At 39.6% G+C, this 15,000-nt stretch overlaps 1 protein-coding gene and 1 long non-coding RNA gene across 3 annotated transcripts in view; one reads left to right on the forward strand and one right to left on the reverse strand.

The window, feature by feature from the left end:
• Window positions 1-15,000, forward strand: part of LOC148421554 (uncharacterized) — an 88,693-nt gene that overhangs the window by 21,848 nt on the left and 51,845 nt on the right. Inside the window, exons 3-6 of the long non-coding RNA XR_015866098.1 lie at window positions 10,176-10,345; window positions 11,152-11,216; window positions 11,477-11,574; window positions 12,689-12,785. This is a non-coding gene — a long non-coding RNA (uncharacterized LOC148421554). The remainder of the gene's footprint in view (window positions 1-10,175; window positions 10,346-11,151; window positions 11,217-11,476; window positions 11,575-12,688; window positions 12,786-15,000) is intronic.
• Window positions 1-15,000, reverse strand: part of dkk2 (dickkopf WNT signaling pathway inhibitor 2) — a 17,299-nt gene that overhangs the window by 1,527 nt on the left and 772 nt on the right. Inside the window, exons 2-4 of one of the 2 annotated variants that reach the window (XM_088419061.1) lie at window positions 4,389-4,539; window positions 3,395-3,529; window positions 1-173 (exon numbers count right to left, since the gene is read on the reverse strand). The exon at window positions 1-173 is cut by the window's left edge and continues 1,527 nt beyond it. In XM_088419061.1, coding sequence (XP_088275187.1) covers window positions 1-173; window positions 3,395-3,529; window positions 4,389-4,539 — 459 coding nt within the window. Of the gene's footprint in view, window positions 174-3,394; window positions 3,530-4,388; window positions 4,543-15,000 lie in introns of both variants that reach the window. The other variant, XM_088419060.1, reaches the window with a different exon arrangement.

Genomic DNA, 15,000 nt, shown 5'->3' on the forward strand with positions numbered 1-15,000 from the left:
GGCGCAATCGCAGCGCTGGAAGATCTCCAGGCTGTGCGAGCCTTTCTTTCGCTGTTTACTGCACACCTCGCCCAGTCGCAGCACCGGTTTACAGATTTTGGTCCAGAAATGGCGGGCGCAGCAGTAGCCGTCGGAGCAGTCGGACGTACGGAGGCACGGGTCGCCCTCGTGACCTGCGAGGAGACACGAGACCGTCTGACTGTAGATCTGCGTTATGTTTTGAAAAAGGGCAGATTCACTCAGATTGCCTTTGCTAATTTTTTTCGGCGAACGCTTTTCCCGCACATGTGATGGGACAATGATGTCTTTGATTTTAGGAATAAGCAGCACGTGGCTCATTGCCCAAGGTTATTGTGACCCAAATGACTTTCATCGGTTGTGAGAGTGATCACAAGACAGTTCGACGTTTGACAGTAGCTACTGTGTTACACGTACAACCTGTCCAGTAAATGACACTATTTCTTACACTTCAATTGAAATTTCGACAATTGACAACTGTTTTCTGAGCTGACGCACGCTGAGACCCATTTGTGTTTCCTGTTGTGTCCATTTTGTATCAATAAGACAACCTAGTGAATCATCGGGCATGAGTGGAAAATCTGAGGTGGCCTCTATGAGGACAGTAGGATTTAGTAGGCTAACTCCAATGAGTCCAAAGATAATAGACCAAAAATGAATATCCACTAGAATAGACATACTGTAAATGAACAGGCTGGGTCTCAAGAGGATATAATCCCAACATTCCATCTTTCCGGACTATAAACTGTACTATAAGGATTATAAGGTGCACGTTCAGTGAAAGGCCTATTTTAAAACCGTTTTCATTTAAAAAGCGCACCGTGTTATAAGGCGCATAGAATAGAAGCTATAGTAGTAGGATCTCATGAGGATATATCACCAACATTCCGTCTTTTCCGCACTATAAACTGTACTATAAGGATTATAAGGTGCATGTTCAATGAAAGGCCTATTTTAAAACCGTTTTCATTTTTAAGGCGCACCGTGTTATAAGGCGCATAGAATAGAAGCTATAGTAGTAGGATCTCATTAGCATATAATACCAACATTCCGTCTTTTCCGCACTATAAACTGAACTATAAGAATTATAAGGTGCACGTTCAATGAAAGGCCTATTTTAAAACAGTTTTCATTTATAAGACGCACCGTGTTATAAGGCGCACGGAATAGAAGCTACAGTAGTGGCTGGGGTTGTGTTATGCATCCACTAGATGGAGCTGCACTAAAGGGAATATCAGCAAAACAATCAGATAAATCAGTCAAACTTTATCATCAATGAGTGACCTAGATTAAGTGTTTTCAAATATAAGACGCACCACATTTTAAGGCACATAGAATAGAAGCTACAGTAGTGACTGGGGTTGTGTTATGCATCCAAAATGAAACAGTTCGGACCCCCCTGCAGTAAATATTACTTTGCTGGATTCCATCCACTCCTATTGTACGTCTATTTCTGACAGTGTGGAGAAGTTACACAACAAAACAAAGAACATAGTCAAGAATGTACAGAAAAAAAAAGTTTAAAAAAATGATACTAACAATACAGCGCATGCTTGCAGTCATTTCAGTCTGTCCTTTGTGGATGCTTAGATTGTTTTAAATTGTGGCGACATAAACACAAAGTCAAGGCTGAGCTTGGAAAGTGTTTATTTCTTTTTTTTTTCGGGGGGGGGGGGGGGTTGCTGTTCTTCTAAACTCTAATTCTGTGGCGTCGCACTGTTTTTTTTTTGTCTGTGAATGTTTTAAAGACCTGTGCAAATAACAAGATGGGGAGCGCGGGGGGGGGGGGGGGGGGGGGGGGGCATGGTGGTGGCTGTGGTTTGTAGTTTGCAACCTATACTTTCGGCTTAACTATGAGGAGCGAGGCAGTTGTCAACATAGTTTGCAATTTAGCAGAACAGAGGAAGGCACCACCAGCCAAAATTGTTTTGCCCCCCCCCCCCCCCCACACACACACACACACCACACACACACACAATACAAAATTATACTGTCACTATTTTGACAGATCATTTTTGTCATTAACCCGAAAATGATTGAGATCGTATGAGGAATTGTTCTTCTCTCCTTCCGACTTCTGCGGATCATCTAATCTTCACATTTTAGCGGCATATTTTTCTTTTGTTTCTTTTTTTTTTGACTGGAGCACGCGCCAAAAAAAACAAACAAAAAACGTACACAGGTGCAGCGGAGGAGCTGTTGAAGACGTCGTGTCGATGTGATGGATTTTGTCAAAAATGTCAACGCAAACATGTACGCACGCTAATGTGTGCTAAGTGTTCTGCATGTTTATATTTGATGTTCTATAGCATAGGTGTGGAACTCCAGTCCTCGAGGGCCGGCATCCTACATGTTTTCCGGTTTTCTTTCCCCAACACACCTGATTCAAATAATTAGCTCTTTAGCAAGCTCTGCGGGAGCTTCCAAATGATCCCAATCATTTGAATTAGGTTTTTTTGAGGGAAAAGGTTTGAAAACATGTAGGATACCGGCCCTCGAGGACTGGAGTTCCACACCTGTGTTCTAAAGAGAACAAGAAGTTATTTTTACACTTTTTCACATCTTAAAGAAGCACAATTTGCAACATGCCTAAAAGTACTTAGAAATTAAAATATTTTAAAGGAAGACGCTACTAAATGTCCCATCACGTAAAAACACACGCTTAAAGCAGGCGTGTCCAAACTGCGGCCCGTGGGCCAGTTGCGGCCCGCCGTTCATTTTTATGTGGCCGGCAGCGTCAAATAAAATTCTCAATTTGACATACAGATGTTCAGGCTTTTTAACAATAAATACATTGTTTTAAATACCATAGAGATTTTTGGCTAAAATTAGCTTTTACATGGCCCGCAAAGTTAGTTTTAAAGAAAATTTGGTTTGTATATTTCAACATTCTCCTAAATATGTAAAAATCCAAAATAATAACATTTGTGCTGTTATTTACGAATAAAATGTGAAGATGGGATACTAAAAAATCTTGAAAAATCCTTCATTTATTTGCCTTGCAAGCTATGGCACATTTTATTTGATTATTTGCTTGATTTTACTGTCTTTAATAAATGACGTAAGTGGCCCTTACGTCATACCATTTTACTGCATGTGGCCCCCAAACAAAAGTTTTTGGATGCCCCTGACTTAAAGGATGACAAGAATTGTAATGTATCACTAATCCCGGTCTTCATTTTAAACGTAAAATGTTAAAAATAAACTAAAAATCATCCTCAAATAAATCAATCAGAGTCCATCTTTTCTTTTCTAACTTTGATTTGCAAGTTGAATTCAACAAAACACAACAGTAAATGGCCGTGGATCTTTTGGCTCTTGAAACGGAGCCGTTCATTCGCGCGACGTTCAGTAGAAGCCGGTCCTGACTCCTTACCTTTAAGAGAATGTTTGGCGTGCGATTTCCCGCTATTTTTCCTCCAGCTGTGGTCTTTGGCGGTGAGCTTGTTGTGTTGGTCCAAGGCGGAGATGTGAGGCGAGATCACGCTCTCGGAGATGGCCATGCAAATATCTGAAATTTTTGCCAGGGTGACAGGAGATTAGCAGTATAATTTTTACTGCGCACGAAAAATAATCCTCTACATGCGCAGATTTCGTGTATTGTGAAGAGGATCGTTATTCTAATTTTGCTAAAATGATCGTATTCAGTGGACTCCCGCCATACAAAATTAATCCGTTCCGGAGTCGGGATCGCAAGGCGAAATAAGTCATATGGCGGGCAATAGAAAGCTATGCTAATAAGCTAATGCGTATAAAACCTCAGATAAAAACATCAACATTTTAGAAACATATTCAATTTTAGGAACAAGTGCTACCTATATACAATATACGCGTATATGTTTAAATAACATCATAAATAAATATATATATAAAGGAAAAATGACATTTTATTTACCTTCGGAGTGACGTGACTTGAGCTAGTTACGGCCATATTCCCTAGCGAGGTTAGCCTAGCCTAGCCTAGCTTAGCCTTCTTTGCATTTCTTGATTATCTCCAGCTTCGTTTCCGTACTAATCATCTTCTTACTTGTCCCTTAAACATCACTAGCAATCTTGGGACCCACGGCTAACCAACGAAAGTTTGAATTAAGCACTAAAACGCACAATAAATACGTACGAGCGTGGTGCGACTCGCAGACTCTCAGAGAATTTTGTAATTGTTGTTGATGCCATAAAACGGGAAAAATGCCGTAAAAATGGGATGAAAAAACGTAGTATTCCACTTTGTAACGTGAAAAAAAAAAAACAGCCTAGGGATGCTGTAACCCAGGGGTCCACTGTAAGATGACAAATTGTCTGTGATTTTTGGTGGGTTTGGCGACTGATATAATGCTTTAATTTTCAATTTGGGAGTAGTGTTTATGACATACAGTTATGGCAGCGGTTGCCGGGGCAGCACATGGCGTCCCGGTGGCAGCGCTTCTTCCTCCTCCGGCAGGCCAGGCAGCGCGAGGGCGCCTGATGGGGGCTGTGGCAGTAACTCCCCACGCTGCACTCCTTGTCGTTGCTGCACGGATACACCTGCTGAGAAAACAATTCACTTTCAATATGCTTTATACACATTTCATACTATTTTAACTTAATATTTTTTTGCTTATGTTCAGCTGATAAATTCGTTTGAAGGTTTTGACTGACTTGCATTTTTTTCCTCAAGATTTTTCCTGAGCCAATGCCTATTCATTTGTGTCCACAATAGTGGACATTGGGTCTCGGTAGGATAAAAACAACTTTGCTCTTTGGAAATTCCAGCATATTTTTTTTAATCCTTGTGAAGTGTTTTGTCCGATTTTTACATCGAAGCATTTTACATCAAAGGGAAAGCATTGAAAGAAGGCACTAGGGAGCTGAAATTTCACCCAGATTGTGACAACAACTCAAAGTTCAAAATGGCATGACCACTTAGTTATCTCACTACTTATTATTATTATTTTAGAATTATTTGGAAGAAAATGACCCAAATGATGAAAATGCTGCACAAAGATTAATGACCAGTATTGGGATTCTTCCTTGGTAAACACTGCATTGTCCATATCCTCCTGGGACCCATCCTATTATTTTTTTGTGTCCACTATCTTGTCTATTTTGTCGCAGCAAAGTAGATTGCATCCCACCCAAACATATAACATCACTGTAAAAGGCCAGGATGTCCTCTTCTGAGGACACTGGGACTTGGTAGGGTAAAAGATATAACACGAAAAACAAATGTCCACTGCAGAGGACACAAATGACTAGGGTGAGTCTCTGCAGGATTTACATGCCTATAGTCAACTCAGAGGATGCCCAAATGTTGAATCCACTTAAAATCGCCACCCTTCTAAGCACGGACATTTTCTCACCGTGTCTGTTGTTATTTTTATGCGGCCCAGACAATTGGAGCGATTAGATTTCCAAAGCCATTTTTTCCATACTTAATGAGCCCTGCAGACATAACTCAGGGCTAATTACCTAATTATTCATTCTCCTTTAGAGTCTCGTTTACTTTGTTTGTTCTAACTTGGCTTTGTTTGTACAGACATATTTCCCTTGTCGTACCAACGTATGTTTTTGTCTGCTTGTTTGTGTAGTTAAGAGTTGGAATTGAAGTGGCATTGTGTGAAAAGTAGACTTTTTTTTTTTTCATTATCCTTTCTATTCATTCCATTCCCCTTTTCAGTGTTTTTCACAGTACACTTTACTATAATAGCTTTGAATCTGGGAAAGGGAAGCCACTGCATTTTCCGGCTATCGAAAACACAATATCAATCGCTGCTGTCGGCCACAGCTCACACTCCCGTAATGCCCGCAGAATGGCTAGATAGCATAGCTGTTACTGTAATTCCTCAAACAATTTTTTCTTGAACACAAGTTGTGACGCATACAAAAAAAACTATTTAACAACAACAAAAACATCAATATCAAAACATCAATATAGCAAACAAATACAGCAAATATAACAATATAGCAAACGACAAGCATAACAAATGAAAATCAACTTAAAAATCGCGGTCAAATTACCCAAATACTGGATTGGTCCTTTTTTGACTCCGAATTTAGAGTGTAATTAACAAAAACATACTAAAAACAAACTAAATATTGTCTTTGTTACTTCATGAGTGGGATTCCAAAGAAAAATTGAGTTTTTGACACTTTTATGTAAATGCAAACACCTCCGGGTCATATTGACCCAGAAACAATATTGGTGTTCTTGACATATGAACACAAGTCACTGGTTAAAACAAAATATTGGCTTTGGATTATACACATTTCAGACACGTTTCGGTGACTAAAAATGACCCGGGTCAAAATGACCCAGAGAACCTTCCTTGAAAGGTTCAGCATATATTTCTTGCTCATTGTTTTGATAGCATGAAAGTCAAGTCAATTCTAGCTAGCTCTGGAATTTAAACCAAAAAAAAAAACATTTTAAAGGTATAAATCTTTAACTTTCCTGTTAATTTGTTCAATAATCTGATCCTAAAAATATCTTTGTCATTTTTTTTTCGACGAATAAGCAAAACCGGGTTCAAGATCCTCCAAGAGACACTTGATTTGTTAGTTAGCAGGATGACGCTAGCTAACTCTCGAACTCTCGGTGACTAACAATGCCTCGGGTCAAAATGACCCAGAGACGGTATCGTTGTTCCTTGAAAGTTTCAGCATATATTTCTTGCTTATTGTTTTGATAGCATGAAAGTCAAGTCAATTCTAGCTAGCTCTGGAATTTAAACCAAAAAAAAAAAACATTTTAAAGGTATAAATCTTTAACTTTGCTGTTAATTTGTTCAATAATCTGATCCCAAAAATATCTTTGTCATTTTTTTTCGACGAATAAGCAAAACCCGGGTCAAGATCCTCCGAGAAACACTTGATTTGTTAGTTAGCAGGATGACGCTAGCTAACTCTCGAACTCTCGATGACTAACAATGCCTCGGGTCAAAATGACCCAGAGACGGTATCGTTGTTCCTTGAAAGGTTCAGCATATATTTGATTCTTGCTCATTGTTTTGATAGCATGAAAGTCAAGTCAATTCTAGCTAGCTCTGGAATTTAAACCAAAAAAAAAACATTTTAAAGGTATAAATCTTTACCTTTGCTGTTAATTTGTTCAATAATCTGATCCTAAAAATATCTTTTTTTCGCCGAATAAGCAAAACCCGGGTCAAGATCATCCGAGAAACACTTGATTTGTTAGTTAGCAGGATGACGCTAGCTAACTCTCGAATTAAAAACCCCCCAAAAAGAACATGATGTGACATATAATTTACGAGCAGCTGCGGATCCGACTTTTCGGGGACTCCTATTAAAACAACATGTTTGGCTAACATGTTGGACAGTGACTTTTTGAAAAGATCCCTCGTGGCTCACCACAAGCTAATTACCGTCACTCTTACGACAAATAAACATGGGAACAAACGGAAGAATTTTCAACGGGGAGTCGACACGACGCCACATGTTACTATCAATCTCGCCGTTATATTTCAACACGCTGGAAGTTGTTAAGTTAATGTGCCACGTGGAACACATGCAGGAAACGATATTAAAAAAAAAAAAGGTTTTAAATTGAGCCTTCATTCATCACCAAAGTGATGAGAGCGAGATGAGCGCGACTTCGATCATATTTTTTTTTTATACCACTAAAAATCTGTTCTTAAAGCGGCTTGTTTTTGACAAAAAATATTTATTTTCAAATTTTTCGTGGCACTTTTAATGGCGGTTTCCATCTTGAATGACATTAAATACATCAATGAGTCTTTAGATCATTCAAAACTTTTTTTCATGAAATGACTAAAAACGCCATTAAAAAGGACACACCAAAATAATCATTAAATTGCCAATCATTAAATAAATGAATAACTAAAATGCCAATAAAACATTCCATGAATTTAGTGAAATAACATGCAATAAAAAAAAAATTAAAATGTCATTATATTGACAAAATCCACAAAAAAACATAACCATTAAATAGATTAGACTAGTAAATTATATAATTCATAATTCATAATTATATAATTCATAAATTATATAAATTATATAATTCACAAATTTACAGATAGAATCAGTTAAATAATGAAAAAATGTCGATGATTGATAATGCTAAGGAGACAAAGCATTTTAACGCAACCGCAATCTTTCGGGGGATGCGGCTGGAATGCAATTTGTGAAAACAAAGCCAGACCACGACGATCAAATTAATTTTCAGAAAAAAATTGCCACACGATGACAAATGAGATCGTAATAGGCTTTTTACGTCAAATGATTTTCACTTCAAAACCTTTTTGGGTGAAAATGCTTCCAGATGATGATATGCAACAGTTAGTTTTTTAAAGTTTTTCCGCACGAAACCAGTCGAAAATCGTTGCTAGCTAGCTTTGGGCTAAAGCTAGCTGTGCTACAATCAATTTATGAGCTTTAGCTACTTGTTAAAACAAAATATACGTCGTTGGGATTGAATGAATTCAAACGGCTGCCAAATTGTTAAAAATTCATACGACAAAAAGAGCGTTAACCCTTTATGTACCAAAGTTTTCATTTCTTTTCCGGCGCTGGAATCATAACGGTCCGCGCGGATTTAGCTCAAAACACCACCGTGAATATAAAGACAAATTGACAGCTCCCAGCTGTTATTAATACTGTTCCGTATGTTTTATCTGTCTCTCAGGCTTGTATCCACGTCGTAGGTGTGGGAGGAAAAAAAAAAAAACGGGCCTCACCCCTTCCATCACAGCCAAGTCTTTGAAATGCGGTGACTCAAGCCTCCCCCGTTTCCCTCCCTCCCTCCCTCCCTCCACCCACTTTCCATCAGATTACCTCACCTTATCTGAAACGCCTCATTCGCTACTTCTGAGGGACGTGTGGCTTGAATTGGGATGCGGCCCGTCTCTGTTGTCGCTCCCTTATTTTCGCCCCGCACATAAAAGCCTTAGATCCCGCGCAGGAAGTGGCCCCCGAGAGCTATTTTACTCGCCGGCCACTCTGGGCGATAAGGATGGAGACAGACGCGCACCTCCCCCCCCTCCCCCCACCCCCCACTTCCACTCATGCTGCGGGGTCAACAATCTCCAAAAAGCAGCGTTGTGGAACCCTTATTTACAAAGCAAAACATTGTTGCGCTGTACAGCTCATGTCAATGGAACTTTGTCTCAAAAAAAAAAAAAAACTAGGACTGAGGCCAATTTATAGTTTTTGGCCGTCTTTTTATAGCGGCGGTTTTTAAATTCTTTATCAATGACGTATCCACTGTAAAATATTTTTTCAGTCAAATATCCCCTAACCAGCATGCCATTTTGTATGAAAAAAAAATCTATAAGATTTATTCAACTGTTGACCTACTGTTGAACTCCTTTAGCCAAACTTGAAAATTGGGGGGAAAAAAAGAAAATAAGAAAATGTGTTTGACATTAAAAGAACCAAAAATAATGCACATCCATACAAAGCTTACAAAAGAGTTGCTTTAACACAATTTAGCAATATGTTTATTCATGTTCCAATAAATTTGCTCTCAATTTGAAAAGAAAGCGCCTGATCCTGTCATGCCAACACAATAGCCAAAAGAAACGAGATCTCGCGAGATCAGAACGCCGCCGCGGCACGAGATCTCGTTTCTTTTGGCTATTGTGTTGGCATGACAGGAACAGGCGCTTTCTTTTCAAATTGAGAGCAAATTTATTGGAAGATGAATAAACATATTGCTAAATCATATATCTTGCCAATCATACATATTGCCAATCCTCGACGTGCGCCACAAATTCTGCACTGCCGCAAACATGTAACAGGTATAAAGATAATAATCTGCTCTGCCGCTCACATAAAAGTTCTTCCCAAGAAACAAGTGACACATGACGTGAGCCAGAATAGGAATTCTCCTTGATTAAAAGGCAAAGATAAAACGTGAAGCCTTCATCTGCGCACTTTAAGGTTTATACCAGTGGATGACAATATAATTGCTTGCAGAGGCAGATTGAAAAAAAAAAAAATCATCCAGTAAACAGAAAACAAACGAGCGCACGTATCAAATGAACCCAGGATGAATCAGTCCGGCCTTTAAAAGCCGATTTTGCCCTTCCTTCGTCGCTCCAAACACGTCTGTGAACTTTGGACCCTGGAAGGACGACGTTCTGATTTGTTGCGCTCACAGACAACGTCTTTAAATCACCGCGGGTCTCCTCTGTCATTAACAGGTCCAATTACGACCAATGAGGTCACCGCAGGGGGCCCCCTAATAGGTCCGGGCCCGGGGGCCCCCGCCGCCACCCGAGGGAGCGGCGGACTGGAAAGGCCGCCGGACGGGAGGCCGACTGCGGCGCTAACAAGCCGCCGCACCTCCGCCCGACTTTCTCAGCTCATTAAGGTCACTTCACCAGCCGTTCTGGGGCGGGCGGGGAGAACGTTGAAAGTGGAGCCCGGCGCAGACTGCAAATAAAGTCGCTGGTTGAGGCTAGTCTTCGATTCCTAGCGTACTAAACGGAAGATTATCTAATGTGCCGTATTTTTCCTCACTGGAGCGTAAGCCACGCCCACAAAAATCTAGTAGAACTTTGAGTTTTGTGATAGGAGCTGTCCACTTTGCCAAATAGGATCAGTAATTTGACAAACCATTTAGAGCGGTGCCATAGTAACGTGAAGGCCTTGTCTACACATAGCCGGGATTCTTGCAAAAGGGGCAGTAAATGCCTCCGTTTTGCCCTATATGCTATACGTGGCCGGGCTTTTTTTTTGTTTTCATCAAAATCGAATGTTTCAGAACCTCCGGCCAAAGTGGAGATTTACCCAAGCCTCCGGTTTTGTGGTTGTGCGTAACCAGAGATTTGCGTCATCATGCTATTCTTTTTCCCGCCGAAGACGCAGATACCGGTGATGTCAGAGGAGGAGGTTCTTTCTGATAGGACAAGTCAGAGGCGCAAGTTCTTTCTGATTGGACAGAATTTGGCGAATTACTGCCACCTAGTGACTTGGCATGCTTGTACACAAATTTATCCGGTTCCCTATGGTTGCAACTAAGCGGATTTAAATAAGATGGTTACATGTAGTCAAGGCCAAATAAAACACACGGGGGATTGCGCTCTCTCGCTGAGGGATGCCACTTCCAACTAAAGAAGTGAGAAAATTCGTGGCGGACTATTTTGTACGTAAAACATATGCTACCGCTTCCCACAGTGGATTCACCAGCATTTGGAAACCTTGTCAGCAAAATCTCTGTCACAACTAGCAATAATGACAAGGTAAGCTAACGCTAAGTTTCACTGTGCATGTATACATATATATATATATATATATATATATATATAAGTAATATTAGTGTAGTGCATTACATTTCTAATACAGTAATGTTGTAATGTAACCAATTACTTTGAAATGACAGTAATAACTGATAAATAACGCGTTACAGTTTTGAAGTCACTTGCCCAACAGTGGGCGTGGCTACATCATTTAAACTCCCCAAACTCTTTGATGCTCACAAAACCGGTTAATTCAATTCCAGACTTTGAATGGTCCTCCAAACCAGATGAGGACGGATGCACGGATGGATTCCGACGCCTTCGAGGTCTGTTAAATAAAAGGCAACGGCGCATATGCCAGGTGAAAGGTCTTTCTTTTTTTACCTCCTGATTTATTCCGCTTGTAAATGGCTGCACTGTTAGTGGTTGCAGAGGGCCAGTCAAACGTTATACAGTAGAAGCCACATAATGTGGCCGCGGCTTTACAAGTGTGGAAAACCTCCTGGCACACACGCTGTACTGTACGTGACCATATAAATGGCTGCCATCGATGCCATTAAAAGCATAACTTGGACACGGCCAGTTTTACTGCCGGTAGACTGGTGGTCTCCACACACACACACACACACACACACACACGAATGACTTCCCGAATTATCAAAGTGGCCGAGGTGCAAGCAGGCGTTCAAATTTGAGGTCTGGCAGACTCGGGCTTGAGGTTTTTCGCCTCGTTGCCGGCTCAGGGCGGGTTGTCAGCGCGCTCGGCACGTTGCGCGCAGCCGGCTGCCACTGAACATGTCACGGGGGCCGCGTTGAAAAGGACCAACCGCAGCAAAACAACAACAACGAGAAGAGAAGTTCATGAGCATCAAGAAAAGATCGAAATCAAACAATCGGCTCGCTGACGGGAAGTCTTGTGACTTCTAGTGAACATTTCTTTTTGGGGGGCATTTTGGAAATAATTAGGGCAGGCATATGCACGGGCGACTCATTTGACAGGCGGAGGTCCCTCTAGGGTTCAAAACATCCATTCAACTTATCCTCACAAGGGTCGCAGGCTTGCTGGTGCCTATCCCTAACCCAATCGCAGGGCACAAAGAGACGAACAACCATTCAGGCACCCGATCGCACCTCAGGACCATTTAGCATGTCCAATACACCTGCCGTGCATTTTTTTGGAGTGTGGGAGGAAGCCGGAGTGCCTGGAGAGAACTCGGGCTCGGGGAGAACATGCAAACTCCACACAGGAAGGCCGGAACCAACTGAATTCGAAATCGGGTCCCTTAACTGTGAGGCGGATGTGCTAAGTTGCTAACCACAACAACAGTAGTAGCATAATGTAAGTTAAGCATTCTTGTCTGGACTTTTTCTGAATTTGTCATGTATATTATATTATAGAAATGTTTAAAATAACATGCCTGCCACTTTATCTTAATGCTAATATGATTTATTCATTGTATTTCTTCCAAATACAGCTATGTCTGAAAAGTTAAAAATGGCACAGGCATTTGCGCGGACGACTAGTTTGACAGGTGGAAGTCCTTCTGGGGTCCAAAACGATGGCTGTTTGATGTAAGTTGAACATTCTTGTTATATTTGACTTTTGCTTTTATTCTGAACTATCTCTGAATGTTTTGTATGTTAGAGACTTAATTCTAGAACTAAAAGATTTGCTGCTATGCTCTTTTGCCCATTTTAAAATAGCATGGTTGGAACTTTTTCTTGATGCTAATATGCTAACGCCCAGCCGCTATCACATTGACTTATTGTGTTTTTGACCAATACATTTCTTTCTAACGTTGTGCATGTTGGTGTCAATAGTTACAAAATTTGATGTTTTGTGAGCTAATATAGAACTTTTGCCCCATTTTTTTCCCCCCGGAAGTTTAATCTCTTCCAAATTGTAAGACCAAGGTTTCATTCTTTTCCTGTGCCATTTGTTACTTTAGTATTAAAAAAGCAGGGCTAGAATTCTGATGCTTTTTGTAAGATGACCCCCCCCCCCCTTTTTTTTTCCTTTGGAAAAAAAATACCCTAATCCTAGCAAGCATCACAAGACAAGCGTGTCAGAGCCCACAGGTCACTTTTTTTTTTTTTTTTTTTTTTTCCCCTCACGTTGTTGCTGCCATTAATGATTTACTGTGGAAGTGTGCAGTGGCGTCACGTCTGAAAGGCAATTAGGAGTTTATGAGGGTTGGGGGCAAGGGGTCCGATCCCCAGAATAGCCAATAACCATGCACATAAGGAGACCTGATTTTTTAAATGCTATAACTGCTAACTTTATTTCTCATTCAATCCCAAAGACGAATTTTTACCTTTTTTTTTCAAGAATCCCATATATTCAATCCCAGCTATTTATGCATTTATTTATTTACTGTATTTATTCAATTTTTGTTAGTGTTTGGCTAAAGGGGGTCTACAAATTCCTATTAATCAACTAATCAATCACTTAACTACTTATTTAAAGACTTTAGTACTAAACTAACGACTTGAGTATCTTATTATGACTTTTTAAAGAAATCACTTCATTAGTTTAGTACAACAGGAATTGTTAGTATAGCACTTAAATACTTTAAGTAATTGGTTAGTTTAGTACTAAATTACCCAAAGTAATTGAATACTTATTGCCAGATATCTTTTTACCCACTTTTAGTGAAATACTTGAAAATTTTTGAACAAAATAAGTACCTGTAATTGAATATCTGGATTCTTCTTCCTCCCCAATAAATAAATTAAATTAAAATATGTCTTTGGTATTGAATTACAGTTGTTTGACAGTAAGCTTACTACGGGAAGCACCACACATGTAGTTGTAGATGATTTCATTCAAGAAAGAGGGGAAATTGTACATTAAATGCAGTGTGCAAGGTCATGTGACTAACACAAAGTTTCCTTGACTTGCAAACGTAATCTTGGGCAAGGAGCTACATGCTGGTACACCATCAAAAATCTAAATTTTGGAAAGTATTTAAATTTGAACTGAACTGCTTAGGTGATGTTTCCTAAACTCATTCAATGCCAGGGGCGTATTTTCACGCTAGACATTAAATCCCAGATACTTAAGTATTAAATCGATACTTAAGTACATTGTGGACATTGATTTCCAGATACTTAAGTATTAAATTGATATTTAAGTATCTGGGATTGAATGTTTGGACTTTTTAAAAAAAAACGTGAAAATACGTCCCTGGCATTGAATGAGTTTAAATTCGCTGCCAATAGTGAGTATAGACATCAAAGATAAATATTTACTGGGTTCATTGTGAATTCATTCATTTTTTTTTATTTTGTTACTATATATCGGATAATAAAGACACATTGTTGGCAGAAAATAACCGACTGCTATTTAGGGGGAGAAATGTAACTCATTCACTGCCAATGCCAACTAAAGATCCATTTTTTACTGTTGGCAATTAATGAGTCAATGCTCCAATTGTATGACATTAGGGACACAAGATAGTCATGTGAAGGATTTTATTTTATGCTGCATCATGATATTCTATTTGTAGTTTTAGGGAAATTTATGTCATTTTTTATGTCATTTTTGGACTTACAAAGAAACCAAAAACAACCAAAAAAGTCCTTTTCAGTGGACACAAATGAATGAGCTGGGTCTCAGGAAGATGTCTTCAAGAGATATAAAAATGTCCTTTTTAGTGGACACAAATGAATGAGCTGGGTCTCAGGAAGATGTTTTCAAGAGATATATTGAAAATAAAGTGTATACATGTCTTATAGAATGTTACACAAGTTAAAGTGTTTGGGTTCTTTTTTTTTTGCATGCAGC

The sequence above is a fragment of the Hippichthys cyanospilos genome, chromosome 7 (genome assembly GCF_059441005.1).
Source record: "Hippichthys cyanospilos isolate Australia breed blue-spotted pipefish chromosome 7, RoL_Hcya_1.0, whole genome shotgun sequence".
In the NCBI taxonomy this organism is placed as follows: domain Eukaryota; kingdom Metazoa; phylum Chordata; class Actinopteri; order Syngnathiformes; family Syngnathidae; genus Hippichthys; species Hippichthys cyanospilos.